The sequence below is a fragment of the Panicum virgatum genome, chromosome 8N, assembly GCF_016808335.1.
Source record: "Panicum virgatum strain AP13 chromosome 8N, P.virgatum_v5, whole genome shotgun sequence".
In the NCBI taxonomy this organism is placed as follows: Eukaryota; Viridiplantae; Streptophyta; class Magnoliopsida; order Poales; family Poaceae; genus Panicum; species Panicum virgatum.
In genome coordinates, this window is record NC_053152.1 from 2,218,136 (window position 1) to 2,240,958 (window position 22,823).

A 22,823-nucleotide genomic window follows, 5' to 3' on the forward strand; every position below is an offset into this window, starting at 1 on the left:
ATTATACTAACGCTAATCGACAATGCATCGCAAATCGCAACCAAACCATCCATCCCTACTCAGCTAGATCTAGCTCCATTTACCGGCGAACCACCTACCCAGAAACTGACACATTGGACCCACACTGCTCGGGGAGCCACATGTCAGTGAGATCTTTCGCTGGGCCAACCCGAGACGCTGCGTCCCGCCTCGCAGGCTCCCCCCATTTCTCACCTGACCCCAGCGTCCCATCCCACTCACCGCGCCGGCGGGGCTCCAGCTCAGCCTCCGCCTACTAATGGCCGCCGGATCTCGCCGCCCGCGGCGACGGAGATGAAGCGCCGCCACCACCTCCTCCCGGTCCTCGTCCTCCTCGCGCTCTCGCTCCTCGCCCTCCCCTACCGCCGCCACCTGTTCCTCCCCCGCGGCCCGTCCCAGTACCCCGCCGGCGGCGCTGACGAGCTCCTCCGCCGGCTCGCTGCCTCCGACGCCGGCGGGGATCAGGTCCTGTCCGAGGCGGCCGCGCTGCTCGCCAACGCCTCGGTGATATCCTTCCCCAGCATCGGCAACCGCTACCGCCTCCTCTACCTCCGCCTCCCGCACCGCGGCAACGGCAGTACCTCGGCCCCGCGGCAGCGGGCCGTCTCCCGCCTCCGCGTTCCCTTCGTGACGGTCCCCGACGACGGCCCCCTCCTCGCCGCCTTCCGCGCCTCCCTCCGCTCGTTCGTCCTCGCGCACCGTCTCCGCAGGGGCAGCAATGTCGCCGCCGTCATGGGCGACCTCGCCGGCCTCCTCGGCCGCCCGCGGCGCTTCCCCACCTGCGCCGTCGTCGGCAACAGCGGCGTCCTCCTCGGCTCCGGCCGGGGCGCGCAGATCGACGCGCACGACCTCGTCGTCCGCCTCAACAACGCCCGCGTCGCGGGCTACGCCGCCGACGTCGGCGCCAAGGCCTCGCTCTCCTTCGTCAACTCCAACATCCTCCACTACTGCGCCGTCCGCTCCGCCGTCGCCACCGGCGGCTGCGCCTGCCACCCCTACGGCCGCGCCGTCCCCATGGCCATGTACGTCTGCCAGCCGGCGCACCTCCTCGACGCGCTCATCTGCAACGCCACCGCCACGCCGGCCTCCCCGTTCCCGCTGCTCGTCACCGACGCGCGCCTCGACGCCCTCACAGCGCGCATCGCCAAGTACTACTCGCTGCGGCGGTTCGTGGCGACGACCGGCGAGCCGGCGAGCAACTGGACCCGGAGGCACGACGAGAGGTATTTCCACTACTCTTCGGGGCTGCAGGCGGTGGTGATGGCGCTGGGGGTCTGCGACGAGGTGAGCCTATTCGGGTTCGGGAAGGCGGCGGGGGCCAAGCACCATTACCACACCAACCAGAAGAAGGAGCTCGACCTGCACGACTACGAGGCCGAGTACCAGTTCTACCGTGACCTCCAGGCGCGGCCGGAGACGGTGCCGTTCCTCGACGAGCCGCCGGGCTTCAAGGTGCCGCCGGTGAAGCTGTACTGGTGAGTGGTGGCCGGTGAAGTCAGCAACGTGCAATTCCTACTTGTTGTAAAATTTTTCTTTTTAACGATTTGACAGGTGATTATACATAGAGAAATGTGTACATTGTGAAAACTGAAACATGAAAGGGTATGAGAGGTTGCGGAGCTTGTAGAGGAGAAAATGCAGCTCAATTTTGTGTTGATCAGATGGGCCAAAATGGTTATGCATTATTGTGTTTGTTGTACAATTCTTACACTTGACTGATAGAGATGTTTAAGCTGAGAAACAAGGGTGAACTATGGGCAATTCAAAGGGAATGAGAATCTGACATAGAGGTTTCTGATTGGGAAATATTGTTCAAGTTTTTCAGTTGAAAGGCGAGGAAAAATGGTACTCAATTATTGTCCAGATGATTCAAAGTGTTTGTACTTGTTGCCATTACATTTTCGTTGTAAATTTGTCGCACATGATCAAAACATTATGGAGATTTTAGACAGGCACATACACACACAAAGGGAATTATGGGCATCGGAAAGGGAATGGCACTGGACAAGAACATTGTCAGTTCTCATAAGAAACATACGGAGTATGGTTGATGATGACTGTTTGCATTTGTTTGTTTTTCTTGGTTACAACAAAAACTTACCGCACTAGCTGAAATGTTGGAATCTTTGTTTTATCCCTGCTAGGGAAAAAGGATTAACTGTATGAGTAAAACTATTCAGGTTGGTAGCCTATCTGTTATAAAATCTGTTATAGGCTTATAGCTGATGACCAGCCGCTAAAAGTCACTAGAATGAATGGTGTTTAGGGGGTGTTTAGGAACAGGGACTTCAAAAAAGTCCCAGGGACTTTTTAGTATTTAGAAGTATTAAATAAATATTAATTATAAAACTAACTGCAGAATCCTGGGGCTAAACTGCGAGACGAATCTAATGATGTATCTTAATCTATGATTAGCGAATGGTTACTGTAGCATCACTGTAGCCAATCATCGATTAATTAGGCTCATTAGATTCGTCTCGCGAAAAAGCACTCAGCTGTCAAAAAACATTTATAAACAGATTTTATTTAATAATATAAAATAGTAAGATTCCTTTTGATGTGATAGGGACTTTTGGAAAAAGTCCTGGAGCCAAACAGGCCCTTAGTTGGCTGCCCACTGCTGGTCACCTGTCACTAAGCAGGGTGCTAACAGCGAGCTGATAGCGATTCAGCTGGCATTATCTTAAGACTGACACCATAGCAGTACTGAAGTGCTGTTCTGTCCGCTAGCCTTCACCATAGCATTGTGCTTGTTTCAGCATTTCCTTGCAAAGTCTCCAGGTTTGGTCAGAGTTTTATCAAACAATACGGCTTTCTTTTTTTCTTACCTTCAAAGTCCTCCGGCCAAGTCCTCCCAAAACGGGGCCTAGGAAGTTTTTTGTTTTTTTTTTTTTGTATTTTGACAAAGCCTTTGCTGGCTTGCTGCGGCATGCGGTGAGCTGACATGTCTGTGAGCTAGTGTGATGCAGTCCAAGTTTTGACTGGAGGAGTCTAAGCTACTGTTCGCCTAAACGGTCGTTTAGCCTGTTTACACACCGTTTAAACACTATACACTAGTACACCATTTCGTTTAATCGGTTGTTTTGACCGTTTAAACGGCCGTTTTGTCCGAATAATGGGCTAAACGACAGGTGACCGACTGTTTACCGTTTAGCGTTTAGGATAACACTAGTCTAAGCAGAGGTCAAACAGGTGATGGATGGGGCAGGGAGGCCGGAGGCCATCATCTCAAGGCTTTTGACATGAAACCTGTAGGGCACCATGATTAGGGGCACTCTAACCGGGGGACCAAAATCGCCCTAAAAACGCAAACACATGTTAGGCAACCGGGCCCACGATGGCCTACAGCATTCTTCCAATCTAGAAGAAAGGAAAGGACTCAAAGAAGCCCAATACGCGGTCTATGTACACAGTGCGGCTCATCCAAGCCCCCTCAAACCCGCGGGGCGATCTTCGCTTCGCTCGAGGGCTCCCCGCCAAAACCCTCAACCGCGCCCCGCGTCTCCGCCTCGCTCGAGGGTAGCGAGCCTACCCTCGAGAGAGTGGATCGACTCCACCTCGCTCGTGGCCACCCCTCGACAGAAAGGACAAACGGCCCTTCCACTCACCCGCCCACCGTATGAAGGCATTAAATGCCAACCACTCCTACACAGCGCCCGGGTCAGACGGCGTCAGACCGTCATTCCCCACAGTGGCTGTGACCAGAGTCCCGTCCGCCAACTCCGGTAACTGCTCCGCCATTCCGGACACGGCGGCGCCACTGTGGGAACCTGCGATGCTGTGCGAGACGTGCTCGGCACTGCTCCGACCACTGTGCTACCAACTTCCCGTACTTCTCTCGTGCTTTTCCCTCCGCAGGAACCCTCGAACGGCATGGGCACCACCCTCGGAAGCGGCTCCGACCTTGATCAGGACAAGACCCTGGCCTGCAGGACCCTCGGAACGTCGCCACACCACGCCTGGAGGACGGTACCCCCTACAGCAACCACCACGCTGCCCGCTGGAGCTACAAGGACGCCGGCGCGATCTCCGCAAGGCCAAGGACGACGCCCATGATGACTGCACGCCCGGCACCTCTCTCCAGTGCGGCACAGTATACTTTCTACAGTATTATGTCATTTGCACGCCCCCGATTCGGAAAAGATGACGACTTCTCCCTCCCTCCTATACATGCACACCGTCCCTCCTTGTGTCTATAAAAGGGGGAGACGGGCTCTATCTTATAGAGGTTCATCTGGCGAAACACAACACTCAGCAACACTCACAGAGCACATATGCTCTTCTATACCCCAATTTCGTGTGTCTTCATTTACTTTCCCAAAAAGCCGATGGCAACGCATCAGGCTTCCATAAATATCCAAGAGCCGACGAAGTTCAAACTAAAAGTAACCCGCACAAGAGTAGAATATCGCTTCCAGCTTGAACCGAACTCGACGCACTCTCAAATTCGAGTGTAATTCGAAAACCAAACTCTACAAATCTGAGCAAAAACTCCCCAAGCAGCCGGAATTCGAATCAGAATCTCCAGCAATCAAACCCTAAGTCAACAGATCTGTGACCATGGCGGATTCTGCAGTTCAGACAACAAGCTCTAATGATGCGGCAATCCATGGCCTGAAGGTAATACTCGGCCTAATATTTTAGTTTTCTTCAGCTCACTAAGCTTCTGAAACTGAAACTCTGAAACATGACACCAAACACATATTTCTGAACTTCTGAACTTCAGGTGTCAGACATCCTTCTACCGCATCCCTTCAACCCAAAATCTTTCTGTCTTGGCCCACAAACCCATGAAACCCCCACAGATTTGATCTCTTGTGAAACAAATAGGATCCCTTTTGTGAGTCAAAATATTGATTTGAACCTCTGGGCCGACTGCTTAAGAGCCTGGCCTAATCCACCTGAAAGCTGGATATCATGGTATAACAGAGTAGCAAAAGCCCACATGCCCTTGTGGCAAGATTTGAACATAGCCGATGCACTTAGCTTATCACTGTCACCCCTTGACAAAGATGAAAATCTTCTGAAAACCATCGGCTATTTCTGGTCTGATGCTCTGAATTGTTTCCTTTTTGGTCATGGACCCATGACCCCTACTCTGTTAGATGTTGTCATGATCACCGGACTAGACATTAGCTCTCCTAATCCTGCTGCTCACAAAATGGCAGAAGTCCCCTTTAAACTTTCTTCCAAAGTCAACTGCACAAACTGGGGTACTTACATGAGTCAGCACATGAAAACAAAAGGTCCAGTGACTGAAAAGGAACACACAACATTTTTAAATCTTTGGCTAGAGCACTTCATCTTCTGTGGCCCTTCTTTAGCTCCAACTAAGAACTATCTCCCCTTGGCCTATCACCTGGCCCATGGTAATCACACTGGCCTAGGCAAACTTTTTCTTGGAGAAACATATAGATATCTCCACTTAATGACATCCAATCTGCTCAACCACAAGAAACTGAGAACTGGAGGCCCTTGGTGGTTCATTCAGTTATGGGCACAGCTGTACTTCCAGCATCATATTCCCAACTTCCAAGGCCTGACCAAAAACTCTTTCCCTGATGAGAGTGGCAAACCAATTAGATGCACAAACTATGGCCAAGCTTTATTCAGTCTTCCTGGCAGTAAACTAAATTCAGCAGATGCAGCAAACTGGTTCAGAGTCTTCTACAAAGGACTAGATAATCCCCTATATTTCCTATTTACTGAATCTGAATCCTTCGAAAACCCAACTTCCTTTAGATTAGATAACTTTGCCGATGACGACAGCACTCGTCATCTGTATTCTTTGATGATTCGACCTAGCTTCCTTCCTGTTGGCATCAGCACCTCTAATAGAATTATCAAGCCAGGCTATGAATCTTACCAGCCAGTCGTAGCAGCTCGGCAAATTGGTCTAGGACAGGTCCCTCCCCACTTCCATATTCACCACTTGGTGGAGAGCAGAGCCGATCTGCCCGATGGTGTCACCAGTTCAAGATGCTACAGCATGTTTGATGACCTCCACATCCCAATACCAGCCGATCTGTTCTTTATCTCTTCATCAATCGGCTTTGATACTTGGTGGAACATGTGGAGAACTCATGTTTTCAGAAAAGCTCTAGGTCCTCGACTGCAGCAAATCGATCCTGAATATGCAATCCTCGAGGAAGAGGTACTGAATTTGTGCATTTAATTCCTCCTAAGTCCCCTATCCTTTCTCTTGGCTAATCCTGCTCATCCTGTTAGCAGCAACAAGATGGCCCAGAACCCATAACCAGTACTGGGGAACCGTTTCACCTTCTTCCAACTGCTCCTGATGTACTTTTCTGCAAAGGATTACCACCAATGAAGAAAGTGATAATGACTGTCCAGCCAGACTTACTTCAGTCAGCTTTCAAACGAAGACAAACTTCTACAGTAGTTGCCCCCCGAGTCTTGACCAAGAAAAGGAAGATGATCACCAGGCGAGTGATCAAGAAACCAGTACCAACTTCTCCGAGCCCATCAGAGTCCAACACCAACCAGGTAACTCATCATTCAAAAACCTCCTCTTTATTTCAGACATATATACTATGGTTGATTGTAATTCTGTTTTCAGGATGCAGCTGAAGAAACCTTCAATGCAGAAGGCCTGAATCAACATGAGACGACTACAACTCCTGATGCACTGATGGATACAAACGAAGAACAAGCTGACACAGTCGATGCTCTTGACGCTAATACTAGCTCTGATGGGACGATTGCTCCTGAACCGACCAACACTTCTTCTCCAGAACAGGTGACATCACAAAACCAATTCTGAACCAACCGATAACTTCATAAATGCACCTTGTTCTAACTCCAAAGATGTCCATAGAGCTTTGACATTTCAGGTTTGCTTTCCTTCGACCCGGCATCAATGGGTCTGATTATCCCTGGAGCAGAAACATTATCTCTGCAGCAATCGGCTAACTTGACACATCAGCTTCAACTCATCAAGGATCTTCTATCCGCTCCAATCACCGCTCTGGTTGACGATTCCAGCAAAATAAAGAACATTTTCGAGCAAATAGAATCCCAACTTCCAGAGCCATTGCAAATTAAGCTCTGGTCGGCCAGCAACCTCCCATTCTTTCGGATAGAAGTCAGTAAAGCACAACAAAGGATGGAAGCACGTCGCTCTCAAACTTCTCTGAAAGCTGACATTACCCAAAAGTGTAAGGCCCTCAACCAGAAGAAGGCAACTCTAGATATTAAAGCTGACGTGTCTGCCAACGTGAACCGACTCAACCTCCAGAAGAAAGAACTGGCGGAACTCGAAGAAAAGGTCCGCACCACCAAAGAACTCATCCAGGCCGAAGAAACCTGCATCGCAAACTCCAAGCAAGAAACCCAGGAAATAGCCAAGCAGATACAAGCAGAGTTTGCAGACATCAGCACCTTGAGTCGGCAGATAGTCACAGGCGATGACAAGGATGACGAAGCGATTGTAGCACGAGCAGACGCCGTCCGTACTGAAGCCATCCATGCCATAGTGGAGTTCCTGAACCAGTAGATAGGCTCAAGAGAGAATTAGTACCACCTGTTAATTTGAGACTTGTAACTGTTCTTTTAAAACATCTTAAGTCGATGGTCACACATCGACTGTTCGCTTTTCATATTTTTTTACTAGCCAACTCAAAGTGTTGGCCTGTCATGATTTTTCTTTTTCTTTTTTTTTTACTGGCCAACTCAACGTGTTGGCCTTTCATGATTTTTCTTTTTCCTTCTTTTTTTTTGACTGGCCAACTCAACGTGTTGGCCCGTCGTGATATAGCCAGATGGACGTCATCGGCTTTGATTACTCGCCTTCCCACATGCTCGGGAAATACCTCTTGAGATGCTGACCATTGACAGCAACAGGAAACTTGACACCGTCCAATTCCTCGAGCATGTATGCGTTCCCAGGCAAAACCTGATCAACCTTGTACGGCCCATGCCAAGTTGGAGACCATTTACCAAACTTTTTATCTTTAGTTCCCAATGGCAATACCGCCTCCCAAACCAGATCTCCAACTCGGAAATCCTTAGGCTTGACCTTCTTGTTGTATGCACGGGCAACTTTAGCTTTGTTCTCTTTGATTTTTTCCAGCGACCAAAGCCTTAGCTCTGTCAGGTCCTCCACGTTATCGTTCATCAAGGCTGCATACTGTTCAGCAGATAGATCATTCTGAAACTCAACACGCCTTGATCCAGCCGTGATTTCCCACGGTAGCACAGCGTCCTGGCCGTATACTAGATGGTACGGCGACGTCTTGGTAGACCCATGACATGAAATACGATATGCCCACAAAGCTTCTGATAACACCTCATGCCAGCGCCTAGGATATTCATCGATCTTTCTCTTTATGAGCTTGATAAGGCTCTGGTTGGATGCTTCAGCTTGTCCATTAGCTTGGGCATAATACGGAGATGATCTGATCAGCTTAATCCCCATGTCATCGGCAAACTTTCTGAACTCCTCTGATATAAAGACCGATCCTCCATCGGTTGTAATGGTCTGAGGGATCCCAAACCTGTGAATGATGTGTTCTTTGACAAAGCTGATCACATCTCTCGATGCTACTGACCTCATGGGCACTGCCTCTACCCACTTTGTGAAATAATCTGTGGCAGCTAAGACCCATTGGTGACCCTTGCTAGACGACGGATTGATCTATCCAATCATGTCCATGCCCCATCCTCTGAATGGTCAAGGTTTGATGATAGGATTCATCACTAATGCTGGCACTATCTGAATTTTGCCAAACTTCTGACATGCTTGACATCCCTTGTAATATTTGAAACAATCCTCAAGCATAGTGGGCCAGCAATAACCCGATCGCCTAATCAGCCATTTCATTTTATGAGCCGATTGGTGAGTACCGCAGGCTCCTTCATGCACCTCATGCAAGAGCCGATTCGACTCTGAAGGCCCCAGACATTTGAGCAGTAGTCCTTCCAAGGTCCTGTAGAACATGTCATCCCATATCAGAACATACTTCATGGCCTTGAGTCTTATCCTTCTGGGTGCCCCCCGAGCCGAATCCTTCAAGTAATTGAAGATATCGGCTCTCCAGTCTCCGGGTTCTAGAAACTGAACTTCCACATCAACTCCATCGGCTGCTTCCCTGTACTCGGAAGCCATCTGTGCCAAATCATTGGCTTCATTGTTCAGAGTCCTGCGTATCCAGTGGAAATTGATGTATCTAAATTGTGACATCAACTCACGGCACTGCATCCATATCGGGAAAAGAGCCTCGCTCTCACATCTATATTCCTCCGTGAGCTGGGAAATCACCAATTTTGAGTCCCCAAAAATTTCCACCGCCTCTGCTCCAGCTTCAAGGAGTAGTTCCATCCCTTTGCGAACGGCTTCATATTCCACCAAATTATTGGTGCATGAGGCAGTCATTCTGATGGAAAAAGAATATGTCACCCCACGAGGCGAGACCAACAGAATTCCCACACCGCACCCATTATCACAAGCCGATCCATCAAATAACATAGCCCAAGCACGAACAAATACTGCAGCAATATCAGTGCTGATCCTGTCCGCAACAAGATCCGTCAGTGCTTGTCCCTTGACTGCTTTTGCAGGCTGGTATCGGATATCAAACTCTGACAATGCAAACATCCATTTTCCAAGTCGGCCTTTCAGGACAGGAGCCGACAGCATGTGCTTTATGACATCTGATTTGCATATAACAATTGTTTCCGCCGAGAGCAAAATATGACGAAGCTTTGTACATGTAAAGTATAAGCAAAGGCAAAGCTTCTCGATTTCAGGGTACCTGATCTCGGCATCTAACATGCGTCTGCTGAGGTAGAAAACCACCCTTTCCTGGCCGTCATGCTTCTGAACCAACACTGAAGCAATAGAAGTGTCACCCACGGATAGGTACACATAGAACGGCCTATCATGCTGAGGAGGAACCAACACTGGAGGCTTTGACAAATATTCTTTGATTTCATCGAAAGCTTGCTGTTGTTCTGCCCCCCAGCGAAACTCATCATCAGATTTGATCTTCACTAGACCCATGAACGGCTCAATGCGCCCAGACAGATTAGAGATAAACCGTCTGACAAAGTTGATTTTACCGATGAGCTTCTGCAATTCTTTCTTCGTAGTAGGTGGCTTCATCGTCTTCACAACTTCTTGACTCTTTAGGCCGATCTCGATTCCCCGTTCATGCACCAGGAATCCCAGAAATTGACCGGCCGATACACCGAAGGCACACTTCTTTGGGTTCATTTTGAGCCCGAACCTTCGAGTCCGCTCCATAACTTGACGCAGATCTTCTAAATGCTCCGCAGTTGACTTGGACTTGACCACAACGTCATCAATATAAATCTCTACTAGCTTGCCGATGAGATCATGAAAAATGTAATTCATAGCACGTTGGTACGTTGCACCGGCATTTTTCAGTCCGAAGGTCATAACCAAGTACTCAAACAAGCCAACTGCGCCTGGTACTCTGAACGCAGTCTTGTTCACGTCCTCTGGGGCCATGAAGATCTGGTTGTAACCGGCGTTGCCATCCATAAAACTCATCATTTTGTGGCCAGCAGCAGCATTGATCAACGTCTCTGCAACAGGCATTGGGTATTCATCCTTCGGAGTTGCTCTGTTGAGATCTCTAAAATCGACGCAGACACGCCATCGGCCATCTTTCTTTTGTACCGGCACCACACTGGAGATCCATTCTGCATACCGGCACAGCCTGATGAACCCAGCATCCAGCATCTTCTCCACCTCTTTCTTAACTTCTTCTAGGACTTCGGCCTTCATCTGACGTGCTGGTTGCTGAAACGGCCGAAATCCCTTCTTGAGCGGGAGCCGATGCTCGACGATGCTTCTATCCAGACCGGGCATCTCAGTGTAGTCCCATGCAAAACAGTCCCGATACTCTTTTAGTAATGCAATCATCTCCTCACGCAAAACCGGATCCAATTCTTTGCTGATAAATGTCGGCCGTGGCTTATCCCCAGAACCGATGTCAACTTCTTTCAAATCGTCAGCTGACGTGAACCCGTATCCTAGTTTGCCGTCGTCTGAGAAACCAGTTGCGAACGCAGGCGAGTCTTCATTGTCTGCAAGATCAGCGGCAAACACAGGGAGATGACAAGAAAAATTATTTGGCCAACCGTATGAGCTGGCCGCCTCTATACTTCCATTATAATTCGAAATCAAATAGTGGATGTGTGGCCAACTGCCAGAGCAGGCCATCGTGTGTACATGATGTAACAATTCCGAACCCAAACAGGTTTTTCCTATTTTTTGGGGCCGATCGCCGGGATCGGCCTCTCTATTTCTATTACATCCCGTGGCATGCCAGGATGCATTTACTCTGTGAGGCCAGTGGATAAGACCAGCCTCAATCCATTTTTTGTCGCCTCGATCCGATCACAGTCTTCGATTGCGATCCCTGAGATCGGCTCTTGTCCTTCTGCATCCCAAGCATGCATATCCACGACGGAGACTTCACTGGAATCGTCTGCAGGGACCACTTCTACTTCATCGCCGTCCCATTGGACGAGGTACTGATGCATTGTGGAGGGGGATACAACAGTTGGCATGAATCCAGTCCCTTCCAAGCAGCACCGTGTATGTACTCTTGCTGTTAACGATGAAGAACGATGTCGGTACAGTCTTGCGGCCCACTGTCAGTTCCACATTAAGAACCCCCATTGAGAGTCCGTTGAAGTCATTGAGCATCACATTGGTCTTGATCAGATCAGCAGAAGAACGACCCAGTCGGCGCAGCACAGAGTACGGCATTAAGTTGACTGCAGTGCCAGTGTCGACCAACATCCTGTTCACAGGCTTGCCGTTGATGAAGCCCTTGAGATATAATCCCTTCAAATGTTTGTAGCTCTTCTCCTTGGGCTTCTTGAAAACGATTGGCCGTGGGCCGAGATCCAGCTGCGCGACGGCCAATTCCTCCTGTTGGGGTGCTCGAAACTCTGACGGGAGCACGAACACCATGTTCACGTCAGCCGATGGCTTTTCATCGGCTTTTGTCTGCTTGGGGCGCCACTCCATCCTCTGGGGGCACCTCTCTTCCCTCTGCGGTCGCCTAACTTGCTCCACGAGATCCGGATGCGCTTTTCTCAGCACGTCAAGATACTTTGCTTCTGCGTCTTCGAGGTTGCGCAAGCGCTGTATTCTGTGCTTCTGCGACCGATTGAGCCTGTCGGGACACCACCGTGGGCGATGGTACCTGTCTTCTTCCTCTAGCTCTGAACCACCTCCGGATGGGCGCCCCACATGGTCGTCCTGACGTGTTCTGGGCCCCAAACGCCGGAACACCGATGTCTTGTCTTGTTGATGCCCTCGAGGCCTGCACTCCAAGAAATCATCTATAGTAGGTAATCGGCTCATGCCGGAATTCCAACAGTACCTGAAGAACGGGCAATGCCAGTGGTCGCGTGTAGCCTGGCGCCTGCCCAGTGTCCTTCTTGAGCGGTGCTCGTACTCGTCTTCCTCCGATTTGTATCGGCGGCGTAGCTGATACTGGTACTGGTATTTCTCCAGAAGCCGATTAGAAGCTGGAAGCTGATTGCGGATGTGACGTACTTGCTCTTCAGTCAATTGCTGTTGTTCCAAATCATGTTCATCTTGCGGCCGTTTGCCAGAAGCGGCCTCTCTCTGCTTGTTATGGCAGCGCACAGGTCCCACCATGTTGATCTGGAATGCTAGATCCTGGCCTTCGGATCCGACATCTGACAGCTCCACAACGTTAACCGGTGGGAAGGGCTTCGTGTCAACCTTCATGGTGTGCTGAGCCAGGATCAATCGGCCTTGTTCGATAGCCGATTGGATCTGTCGACGCAGCTCCTTGCATTCACCCGTGGCATGAGTGAACGAGTGGTGCCATTTGCAGTACAGCCTGCCCTGCAGCTCTTGTGGTGTCGGTAGCTTGTGGTTCTCTGGGAGCTTCAGCTGTTTTTCTTTGAGGAGCAGGTCGAATATCTGCTCTGTTTTGGTTATGTCGAAGTCGAAGCCCTTCACAAGCCCCTGCTGCTTGATCCACTTGCATGGGACAGGACTTGCCCCCCGGGTCCACTCTGCCACGGCTACTTCCTGCTCTTCGCCAGAGTCGTCAGATTCCTCAGCTTGTGCCATGTTTATATTGCGCTTGAACTTGTCCTGGTACAGCTCAGGATGGTAATGCTCGTACGCTGTAAGCTTCTGCACCAGGTGAGCCAAAGATGTGAACTCCAACTGGAAAGCCGCATCCTTGATCGGCTTAGCGAGTCCCAGGGCAGCCAGATCGACTGCCTCCTTCTCTGTGATGCGTGACGAGTAGCATCGGTTCTTAACCTCCCTGAAGCGCTGTATGTACTCTGACACGGTCTCTCCTCGCTTCTGCCTGACTTGGGCGAGGTCGGCAATTCCGGCTTTTGCAGCTTCCGAGTGGTACTGGGTATGGAATTGATCTTCAAGCTGCCTCCAAGTCCGGATCGAATCCGGATCTAGTGATGCATACCATCCAAAAGCTGGGCCTGTCAAGGATTGGCCAAAGAACCGGACCCTCAATGGATCCGATACTGAGATCATCCCAAGCTGCGTTAAGTATCGGCTCACATGCTCGATGGAGCTGGCTCCTTCTGAACCGTTGAACTTGATGAACTCAGGAAGCCGATACTTGGGTGGCAGTGGGATCAAGTCATAATCACTTGGATACAGCTTGGAATAGCCGATTGCTTTCCTCTTGGGCAGGATGCCGAACTGGTCTCTGAGTATTGCGCTGACCTGCTCCACACTGAGAACTCCTGGGGCCGATGGCTCAGCATTCGGCCCAGTAGCGTACTTTGCTAGCCACGCTTGTTTTTCTGCGTCTGCTCCAGGAACTCCTGGGTTCACCATCTGCACCGAGCGTGCTGGACTGACGCTGTCAGGGATGTAGGCGCACGTGTAGCCATGCAGGATCTCCTTAGGTGGCTCGGTGAGGAACTGGCCTTCTCCAGGATCACCGCCGATCTTGTGGACGACGTAGATCGGCGAGCTGTGTGGTCTGGGAGCTGCAAACGAGAACGGCAGTTGCGGCCTAGAATGCATTGCAGCTTCCTCTGTATGACTCCCCAGGATTGGCCCCGCTGGAGAGTACTGGTTCTTGATTATCTCCTGGATGACGCGATGCGCCATGCGCTCAAGTTCGTTCATCAAGCTCTGAGAGTGCCGATGAAGCGCATGGGCCACCATGTAGTTCATCTCCTGACGCAGGGCTCTGGTGCGTTCTTCAGATGGTACAGACAGATCTACATTGTCCAGAGCGCCTTCTGGTGAGAACCCCTTCCACTTGATGCCATGGTTGCGAGTCCTCTCAAAAGAGCCGATGAGATCGGCTTCCAGCAGGGCTTTGATCTCATCATACTTCTTCTTGTGTTCAGGAGGGAGCTCATCATATGTGACGGGCTTGGGAGCGGGTTCTTGATCTTGAGCTCCAGTCATCATTGCGGTGGATGTTGTTGCCGAGTGTCCCACTGGGCGTGCCAGAGTGTGTTGTCGACCGAAACCCACCGGCGAGCAACGACGGGCAACATGAAGAGCCGGGAGGTTGCTGGTGCGCTGGCAAGCACTGCTCCCTCGTCGACGGCCCGCAAATTCCGTCACGCGCCCGGAGGATGTGTGAAAACCGGGCGTGCCAGCTGACCTATACCCGATCAGGAGGGTGTAGACGTGCTCCGAACAGTATCCGGATATGATAAATAGAGCAAGTCACTATAAAACTGCTTCAATCAAGTCCAATTAATCTTAACCCATGATGGTAACAGCCTCATTGCTAGATCGGAACATCCTACACGTGACTGGGCCTAGCGAACGTAACAGACAACTAAACCACACCCTAAAACAGAGGCCTAAGAACTAGCAAGAGCCGATTCCCGGAACAATCCCTATCAAGGCTAAGATAAAGCATCTACTACGCCACCGGATCATCCAATCCGTTTGCAAGGCCTAACCCAGCAGATATTATGCCAACTCTTAAGATAAGAGCAAACCATAACAGATCGGATCTACAGAACATGAAAGAAGCAGGGTGTTGTCCCTGTGCGACTAGTTCTACGCGATAAGAACTAGCGAGAGATTCGAAACGTGACCACACAGAGACAACATGATATTCGCAGATGATAAGCAACAAAGCACAAAAGATCTACTAAAAGCCATGCTACGAACATCATGATAACTAGTACTACTCGCCATAAAAAACGCTTCAGTACGAGTAATACCAAGGTAAAAGCAAGAACAATACTGCCCTGATCGCAAGAAGCGATCAGGGCAGCATGGCACTTACTTGGTTGAAACCCTAGGATTAGGGGTGGCGATGCGCCGAGAGTTGTTGTTTGCGAGTCGTGATGACACTTCTTTACGAATAACAAAGGATACATATTTATAGTCCGGAGACTTGGGAAACAATCTAAACTAATCTTGTCCCGATTGGACTCTATCTCTAATCTTGAACTAAATCTAAGGATACACGTCCAATGTGGCCCATACGCTCATGCAGGAGCCGATTTACAAGCCTTCCTCAATCTTCTGCTTTAAGCCTATCTTGCTTTCGGCCCATAAATTAACCCTGTTAATTTATGGCGATAACACGACGACATCATTGTAAAATCCAGGAAGGCGGAAGACCTGGTCGCTGATCTCAGGATCACGTTTGATTGCCTTAGGGCTAAGGGGGTAAAACTCTACCCCGAGAAGTGCGTGTTCGGAATCCCTCGAGGCATGCTCTTGGGCTTCATTGTCTCCCAGCAGGACGTTGAACCCAACCCTGAGAAAGTCTCGGCCATCACTCGGATGGGACCGATCCGGGACCTAAAGGAGGTACTGAGGGTCATGGGATGCCTAGCGTCCCTTAACCGATTCATCTCGCGCCCGGGCGAGAAAGGCTTGCCTCTGTATCGGCTCCTAAGGAAGTCCGAACGCTTCTCGTGGACCCCGGAGGCTCAAGAAGCCCTCGACAGGCTGAAGGCATCGCTCACTCATGCCTCCATTCTCACACCACCCATAGACAGCGAGCCCCTCTACCTGTACGTAGCTGCGACGACCCAAGTGGTCAGCGCGTTGATTGTTGTCCAAAGACAAGAGGAGGGCCATGCTCTGCCTGTCCAACGGCCGGTGTACTACATCAGTGAAGTGTTGTCCGAAACCAAGACACGTTATCCGCAGATCCAGAAGCTGCTATACGCGGTGGTCTTGGCTCGGTGCAAGCTGCGCCACTACTTCGAGGCCCATCCCGTCACCGTGGTCTCGTCTTTCCCTCTGGGAGAGATAGTCTGCAACAGGGAAGCCGAGGGTAGAATTGCCAAGTGGTCCGTGGAGCTGATGGGAGAAACTCTCACCTACGCGCCTCGCAAGGCGATCAAGTCCCAAATCTTGGCCGACTTCATCGCTGAGTGGACGGACACTCAGCTGCCCCCACCGCAAATCCAAGCTGAATGCTGGACCATGTACTTCGACGGGTCAGTGATGAAAACCGGCGCTGGCGCCAGCCTTCTCTTCATCTCACCCCTCGGAGAGCACATGCACTACGTAATTCGCCTACACTTCCCTGCATCCAACAACATGGCGGAGTACGAGGCCCTCCTCAGTGGCCTCTGCATCGCCATCGAGCTCGGCGTCAAGCGCCTCGATGTACGCGGTGACTCTCAGCTCGTCATCAACCAAGTGATGAAGGAGTCTAGCTGTCACAAACCGAAGCTGGACGCATACTGCAACGCAGTACTCAACCACATCCCGTGCAAGTACAATGAGGATGCCGACGAATTAGCCAAGATCGCGTCAGGGCGGACCACCGTCCCCCTGAACGTCTTTTCCCGTGGCCTCACCAAGCCATCTGTTGACTTCAAGAACCCTGCGGAAGCCGTCGGCAAGGCACCCGATCCCTCGTGGGCTGCGACTGCGGAGCCATCGGTCAAGGACCCCTTGACGGAGGAGCCCGAGGCCATGGACACTTACTTTGAGACCTCCTCCATGGACGAGGCCGAAGCAATGGAGATCAACGAGGCCCCGCCTCCTCGAGATTGGCGCACCCAGTACCTCGACTGGATGATTCGAGGGGTCCTACCCTCGGACCGCGCTCAGGCGCGGCGCGTCGCTAGGTGGGCCAAGTCCTTCGTCCTAATAGATGACAACCTGTACAAGCGCAGTCCCTCGGGCATCTTGCAATGTTGCATCCCGATCCCCGATGGCAAGGAGCTAATCCGGGACATCCACGCCGGCATCTGCGGTCACCACATCGCACCACGTACCCTCGTGGGTAATGCGTTTCGGCAAGGCTTTTACTGGCCCACCGCGGTCGCCGACGCCACCGACGCTGTGCAGACCTACGAGGGTTGCCAGTTCTACGCTTGAAAGACGCACCTCCCGGCCCACGCTCTGCAGACCATCCCTATTACGTGGCCGTTCGCTGTGTGGGGATTGGACCTCGTCGGCCCGCTGCAGAAGGCACCCGGGGGCTACACTCACTTGTTGGTGGCAATCGACAAATTCTCCAAGTGGATCGAGGCTCGACCCATCGGCAAGATTACATCCGAGCAAGCGGTTCTATTTTTTACTGACATTGTCTTCAGGTTTGGGGTCCCGAATTCGATCATCACCGACAACGGTACCCAGTTCACGGGCAAGAAATTCTTGGCGTTCTGCGACAGCTACCACATACGCGTGGACTGGTCAGCTGTGGCGCACTCACAGACGAATGGGCAAGTGGAACGTGCCAATGGCATGATCTTTCAAGGCCTGAAGCCAAGGATCTTCAACAAGCTGAACAAGTTTGGCCGGAGGTGGCTCACAGAGCGGCCCTCGGTTATCTGGAGCCTGAGGACGACTCCAAGCAGAGCCACGGGCTTTACGCCGTCCTTCCTCATCTATGGCGCCGAGGCCATGCTCCCCACGGACTTGGAGTATGGGTCACCGAGGCTCAAGGCCTATCTAGAGAAGCAGAACCAGCAAGCCCGCGAGGACTCGCTGGACCAAGTGGACGAGGCTCGAGACGTGGCGCTCCTGCACTCTACGCGTTATCAACAGTCCCTGCGAAGGTATCAAGCGCATAGAATTCGGCGCCGAGACCTCAACAAAGAGGACTTGGTGCTGAGGCTTCGACAGGACAACATGGGCCGCCATAAGCTCTCACCACCATGGGAAGGCCCATATATCATCGCTGAGGTGCTCAAGCCCGGCACGTACAAGCTGGCGAACGAAAATGGCGAACTCTTCACCAATGCTTGGAATATACAGCAGCTAAGTCGCTTCTATCCTTAGAATTCTAAGCCATTTGTACATCGTTTGTACTCGTATTTACGATTTCCTGAAACACTAAAGGAGTATGCTTTACTTATTTATTTTTTGGGAACTTTCCGGACCCTCCGGGGCTCGGATGTGCACGAACACTGAGGTACGCCTAGATTTACCCTCGGCAAAGCCAAGCCTCCCTCGGGGGCTACTACAGGGGGAACCCCCGACCGTCCCCCAAAATCGCCAATGTTTTTTCGAAAAATTTCTTTATCTAAGTTTCTCGTATACTTAGAAAGCTAAATGCAAGGCGCAAACGACTAAGGAACGGGATCGGCCGAGCCACGGGACCACCTACGCCTCCGGGATACGGCATCCCCACTCACCTCCCTACGCCTAAGTCATTTGTGAACGTGAACTTCCTCGCTGAAAGCTATCTAAGACGCATACAAGAACATGGAAGTTAAGTAGGAAAAAACAAAGGCTCAAACGCACAAGGCCTAGATGGGCCACCCTGTTGATTTACAATAACAAATGTCTTAAATCCAAATGTACTATTATGACAAGTACTAACTCATTACATGGGCTCCGAGGCCCAAACTTCCTACAGGTTATCCTCCCCCCTTGCGGGTCTTCAACGGCACCGAATTCGGCCATGGGAGGGATGTCAGCTTCAAGCTTCCCGGCTAGGACAGTGGCGAACTCCTCGGCGGCGACATCGGCGTCATCCATGATGGCCGACGCAGCATCCGCATCAGCGTCGGATGGGATGACGTACCCCGATGACACCCTCTGAAGGTCCATAATGTAGTGCGTCGAGGCCACGGCGAGGGCTCGTAGGACACCGAGGCGGAAAGTGCTCTTGGAGTGCTCGGCGATCCGGCCACCTAGCGCTCGCAGGCGGCTAACCACCGAGCTACCAGACACGGCACCGTCCCCCTCGAGCTCCTGGCACACGCTCACGGCGGTCTGCTCCAGTTCTGCGTATTCAACCTGCGCCGCCATGAGCGCGGTGTTGACAGCCTCCTTCGGCGCAGTCTCGTCCGCCACTTTCTGCCTCAGCTTTGATCAGAAGAACCAAGATAAGTTGTGATAAACTCAGATCAAATGGCAATAAAATTTCGAACACCCACCAGCGATATTTTTTTGAGCCTCTTCCTGCTGGACCCGGGCGACCTCCTCGAGCGAGGACAAGGAGTCCTCCTTCTCCTTGAGGGCGGCCTCTGTATTCCGGACAGCCACCTCCTTTTCCTCAAGGGCTCTGTGTTGGCGCTCCTTAAGTACCCATTTTATCCCTTGTTTATCCTTGATAATGGCATGAATTCAATATCAAAATCACTAACCGTCCTAACCCCGGCCTAATTATTGGTCATTTTCACATATGCACATATATTTTGGAGGAACTTCATTTTTGCAGGTTTTTGGCCTATTTTGGAGCATGAAATGACGAGGCCCGTGATCGAGCGCTAACACGGAGAAAGACGAAGGCCAAAGCCCAAAGGAAGGACCAAAGCCCATGTTGATTCGAAGCACATTCATGCACATCCATCCTCCAAGAGAGCCCAAAGGACCAAGCCCAGGAAGATGAGATCAAGATACTTCGGGAGTAAGCAAAGCAAATAAAGATTTAAGGAAGGATTCCCTATCCTATCCTTTCCTCGAAGATATCTCCAAGATAACAACGTCCAAAGGGGTGCAATTGTGAAGGACAGAAACTCTAGAAGATGCGAGGAGTCTACACGCCAAAGATGAGACCGAGGTGAGCCCGAAAAGGGGTAGGCCGGCCGGCCTAGGCCCATGGGGCCGGCCGGTCCAGCCCTTTTCTGAGGCGGTTTGCCTTCCCCTTCGACCGGTGGCTTCCTCGGCTTATAAATAGCTCGCACCTTATTCAACTCGGGGGATCCATCCAACCAGAACTCGACGAAAACCTAGGGCCAAGACCGGAGGGAGACGACGGCCGCCACAAGTCTTTGAAGTTGTCTAGGAGATGGCTTAGGCCATCCCTAGCCGCCATGGCCTCCCTGCGTGGTTGTGTCATGGTGGAGTTCATGAGCTAGTTGGAGTCGTCAATGGTGTATACGCGGTGGTGGCGATCCAAACGAATCTATTATGTGAGTAATGTCTTCATGTCATCCGATCTATTTAGCAATCATGTCTCTCCTCTTTCGATTTCGTTCTTGCTTTGGGTGCGCTTATTCCTAGATCTATTCTCGAGATAGATTACATGGGGTGTTCTTGTAGCTATGGTAGCTAGGAGTTCATACCGGATCTACCCAAAGGGAGTTCGACTTGCTTCAGGGTATCCCGTTGAAAGGGGTGGCGTCGTGACAGGCCGTTGCCACTAAGTAGGTTGGGTATCGAGGGATCGGATTAGAGGTAATGATTTAAAGAGGCTTTGGATGAGATGCATGTTGATCTTACTCGTTTAGCTAGAACTACAACTAGAATGCGTGTGATAGGTTTAGTCATGCCTTCGGTCATGATTTATCCTTACCGATGTTCATGGATGAGATCAACCTTCGTACATCACTCATATCTATCAAAGGTTCTCCTTTTATATGCAATTAATGCTTCATGTTAGGATAGATCTGTTAGATTAGATGGAAAACCCTAGTAAGTTCATTGTTGATCCACGGATTGATAAACCTTGGGGGAATACTCTAAGGGAAAAGCTACCACGAACCGTGCGCTTGCGGTATACAAATCGGGGGCGTTAGTGAACATCAACACTCTACCCTTCTCCTCGAGGGTCCCGGTCAGTGTACCGACGGTCGTCTTCTCACGCTGGAGCTCGGCCTCCTTGCCTTGGAGCTCGGCCTCCTTGCGCTGGAGCTCGGCCTCCTTCTGCTTGAGCGCCGTCCTAACATGCTGCAGCTCGGCAGTCTGCGCCTCGGCCTCCTGAGCCTTCTGCTCCGCCGCGGTCCTCTGGATGTCGCGCTCGCCGGCGGTCCGCGCCAGCTCCTCCTCTAGCGCCCGCTAGCGCCCCCAGGTATGTCATCTTGGTGTTGGCATCGATGTTCCGGAGCACCAAGTCGGCGTTGTGCTGCCTGAGCCACCGCATCTGAGAGTACAGCTGGGTCAACTCGGCGCTCTTTTTGCGCGAAATATCCATCAGCCGCTGTAAATAGAAGAGCGTGAGTGAAACGCACAAAATCAAGACCAAATGCGAATGATTCCCGGGAGGGAGCCACCTACCTGACTAATCTAGAGGTCCGTCGTCCGGTGAAGCCCTAGGGCGCGTTCGAGGTGGTCCTGAATCTGAGAGCCGACCTCGAACTGTGCTTTCCAGACCGCTTCCTTCTCCTGCTCGCTGCGGAGAAATTCCAAGGGGACCCCGGACTAGATGGTCGCCCCATGACGGGGCCCCTCGGACATCCCCGCGCCGAGTACCTCCTCGGAGGCCAACACGAACTCGGCGATCTTGTCGGTGGCACTGGCCGCCGCAACGGGGTCGACCTCCCCCGAGCCCTCATACTCCTCGCTACTCTCCGGCAGCTGCACCACCGGCACCACGTTCTCCGGCGCCGTGCGTGCCATCGCCGCTGCGGCAGCGGCACCCTCGTCCTCGGTCCTCGCGGGCTCCGGGACGTGGGTCTCCTCCATTGCCGGCGCTCTTAGCGTTGACTCCTCTCCTATGGTACCCTCGACCCTAGCCCTCGGGGGCTCGGGGACGAGGGTCTCCACCTCTCTTTGGCTGGCGGGGCACTCCTGCACGCCCCCACCAGCTCCTTCTCCGGCAACCGGCTGGGCGGCGCTATCTGCATCACCCCGACCGGCCTCGATTTCGACATCCGACCGGGCGGCATCATCCGTGCCGCCCCGGCCGACCTCCTCCTCGGCGTCAGCCTGAGCAACCGTTACAACACCGCTCTGGCCGGCGTCGCCCCCACTCTCTGGCGCTCGATCCAGTTGTGCCTTCTGGGCCCCTCGAGCCATCGCCTCTTCGAGCTTCGCGCCCTCCGCCACTATGTCCACTACGGGCAGAGGCTGCGGCGCCGTGTGCGGCGTTGCCCGTGCTCCGGTCTTGAGGGCCTTGATCGGCCCAAGCTGGGCCGCATCCCTGGTGATGGCCCCGGAACTGGGTAATCGGGGAAGAAACACTGAAGTCAGCAGGATTGGGGGGGTTGAGTAAACGAATGCAAAGTATACAATCAAGATCGCTTACCCTGACCGGGCGCTCATGCTGCGCTTGCCCGTGCCGCTCCTCCGGGCCCGCGGCACGGAGCCACCTCCCGAAGATTGACCCGAGGGCATCGCCGTCGGATCGGCCTGGAGCCCCGAGGCTGTCTGCACGGGCGTCTCCGCACACGCCGCGGACCCTCCGCCGCCCGTCGACACCGCGGGCTCAAGTGTCCTCCTACCCGTCACCGGCAGGGCGACCTCTGCTCCGTCACGAGCGTGGACGATCTCCTGCCCGCTGCCGGCGAGGGCGACCTTCACCCCGCAGCAGGCGTGGGTGCCCCCCGCTCTGTCCTCGCGGGGGGGGAGCTCCACCAGTGATCCCGATGTGAGCCTCGCCTCACCCAGCATCACCATCACATCCTCGCCGCCTGCCCCTCGATAGACCAGCGGGGAACACGCACCTGTC

At 52.3% G+C, this 22,823-nt stretch overlaps 1 protein-coding gene across 2 annotated transcripts; it reads left to right on the forward strand.

The window, feature by feature from the left end:
• The first annotated feature begins 210 nt into the window (after positions 1-210).
• On the forward strand, positions 211-1,824 carry LOC120686780 (sialyltransferase-like protein 2). Of its 2 annotated transcripts, XM_039968983.1 has the most exons (2): positions 211-1,493; positions 1,570-1,824. In XM_039968983.1, the coding sequence occupies exons 1-2, from the start codon at positions 313-315 to the stop codon at positions 1,571-1,573; spliced, it is 1,185 nt and encodes a 394-aa protein (XP_039824917.1). In that variant the 5' UTR covers positions 211-312; the 3' UTR covers positions 1,574-1,824. The 2 variants fall into 2 exon arrangements, with proteins under 2 accessions (XP_039824917.1, XP_039824916.1); XM_039968982.1 differs by having other exon boundaries at positions 211-1,824.
• The last annotated feature ends 20,999 nt before the right edge of the window (positions 1,825-22,823 follow it).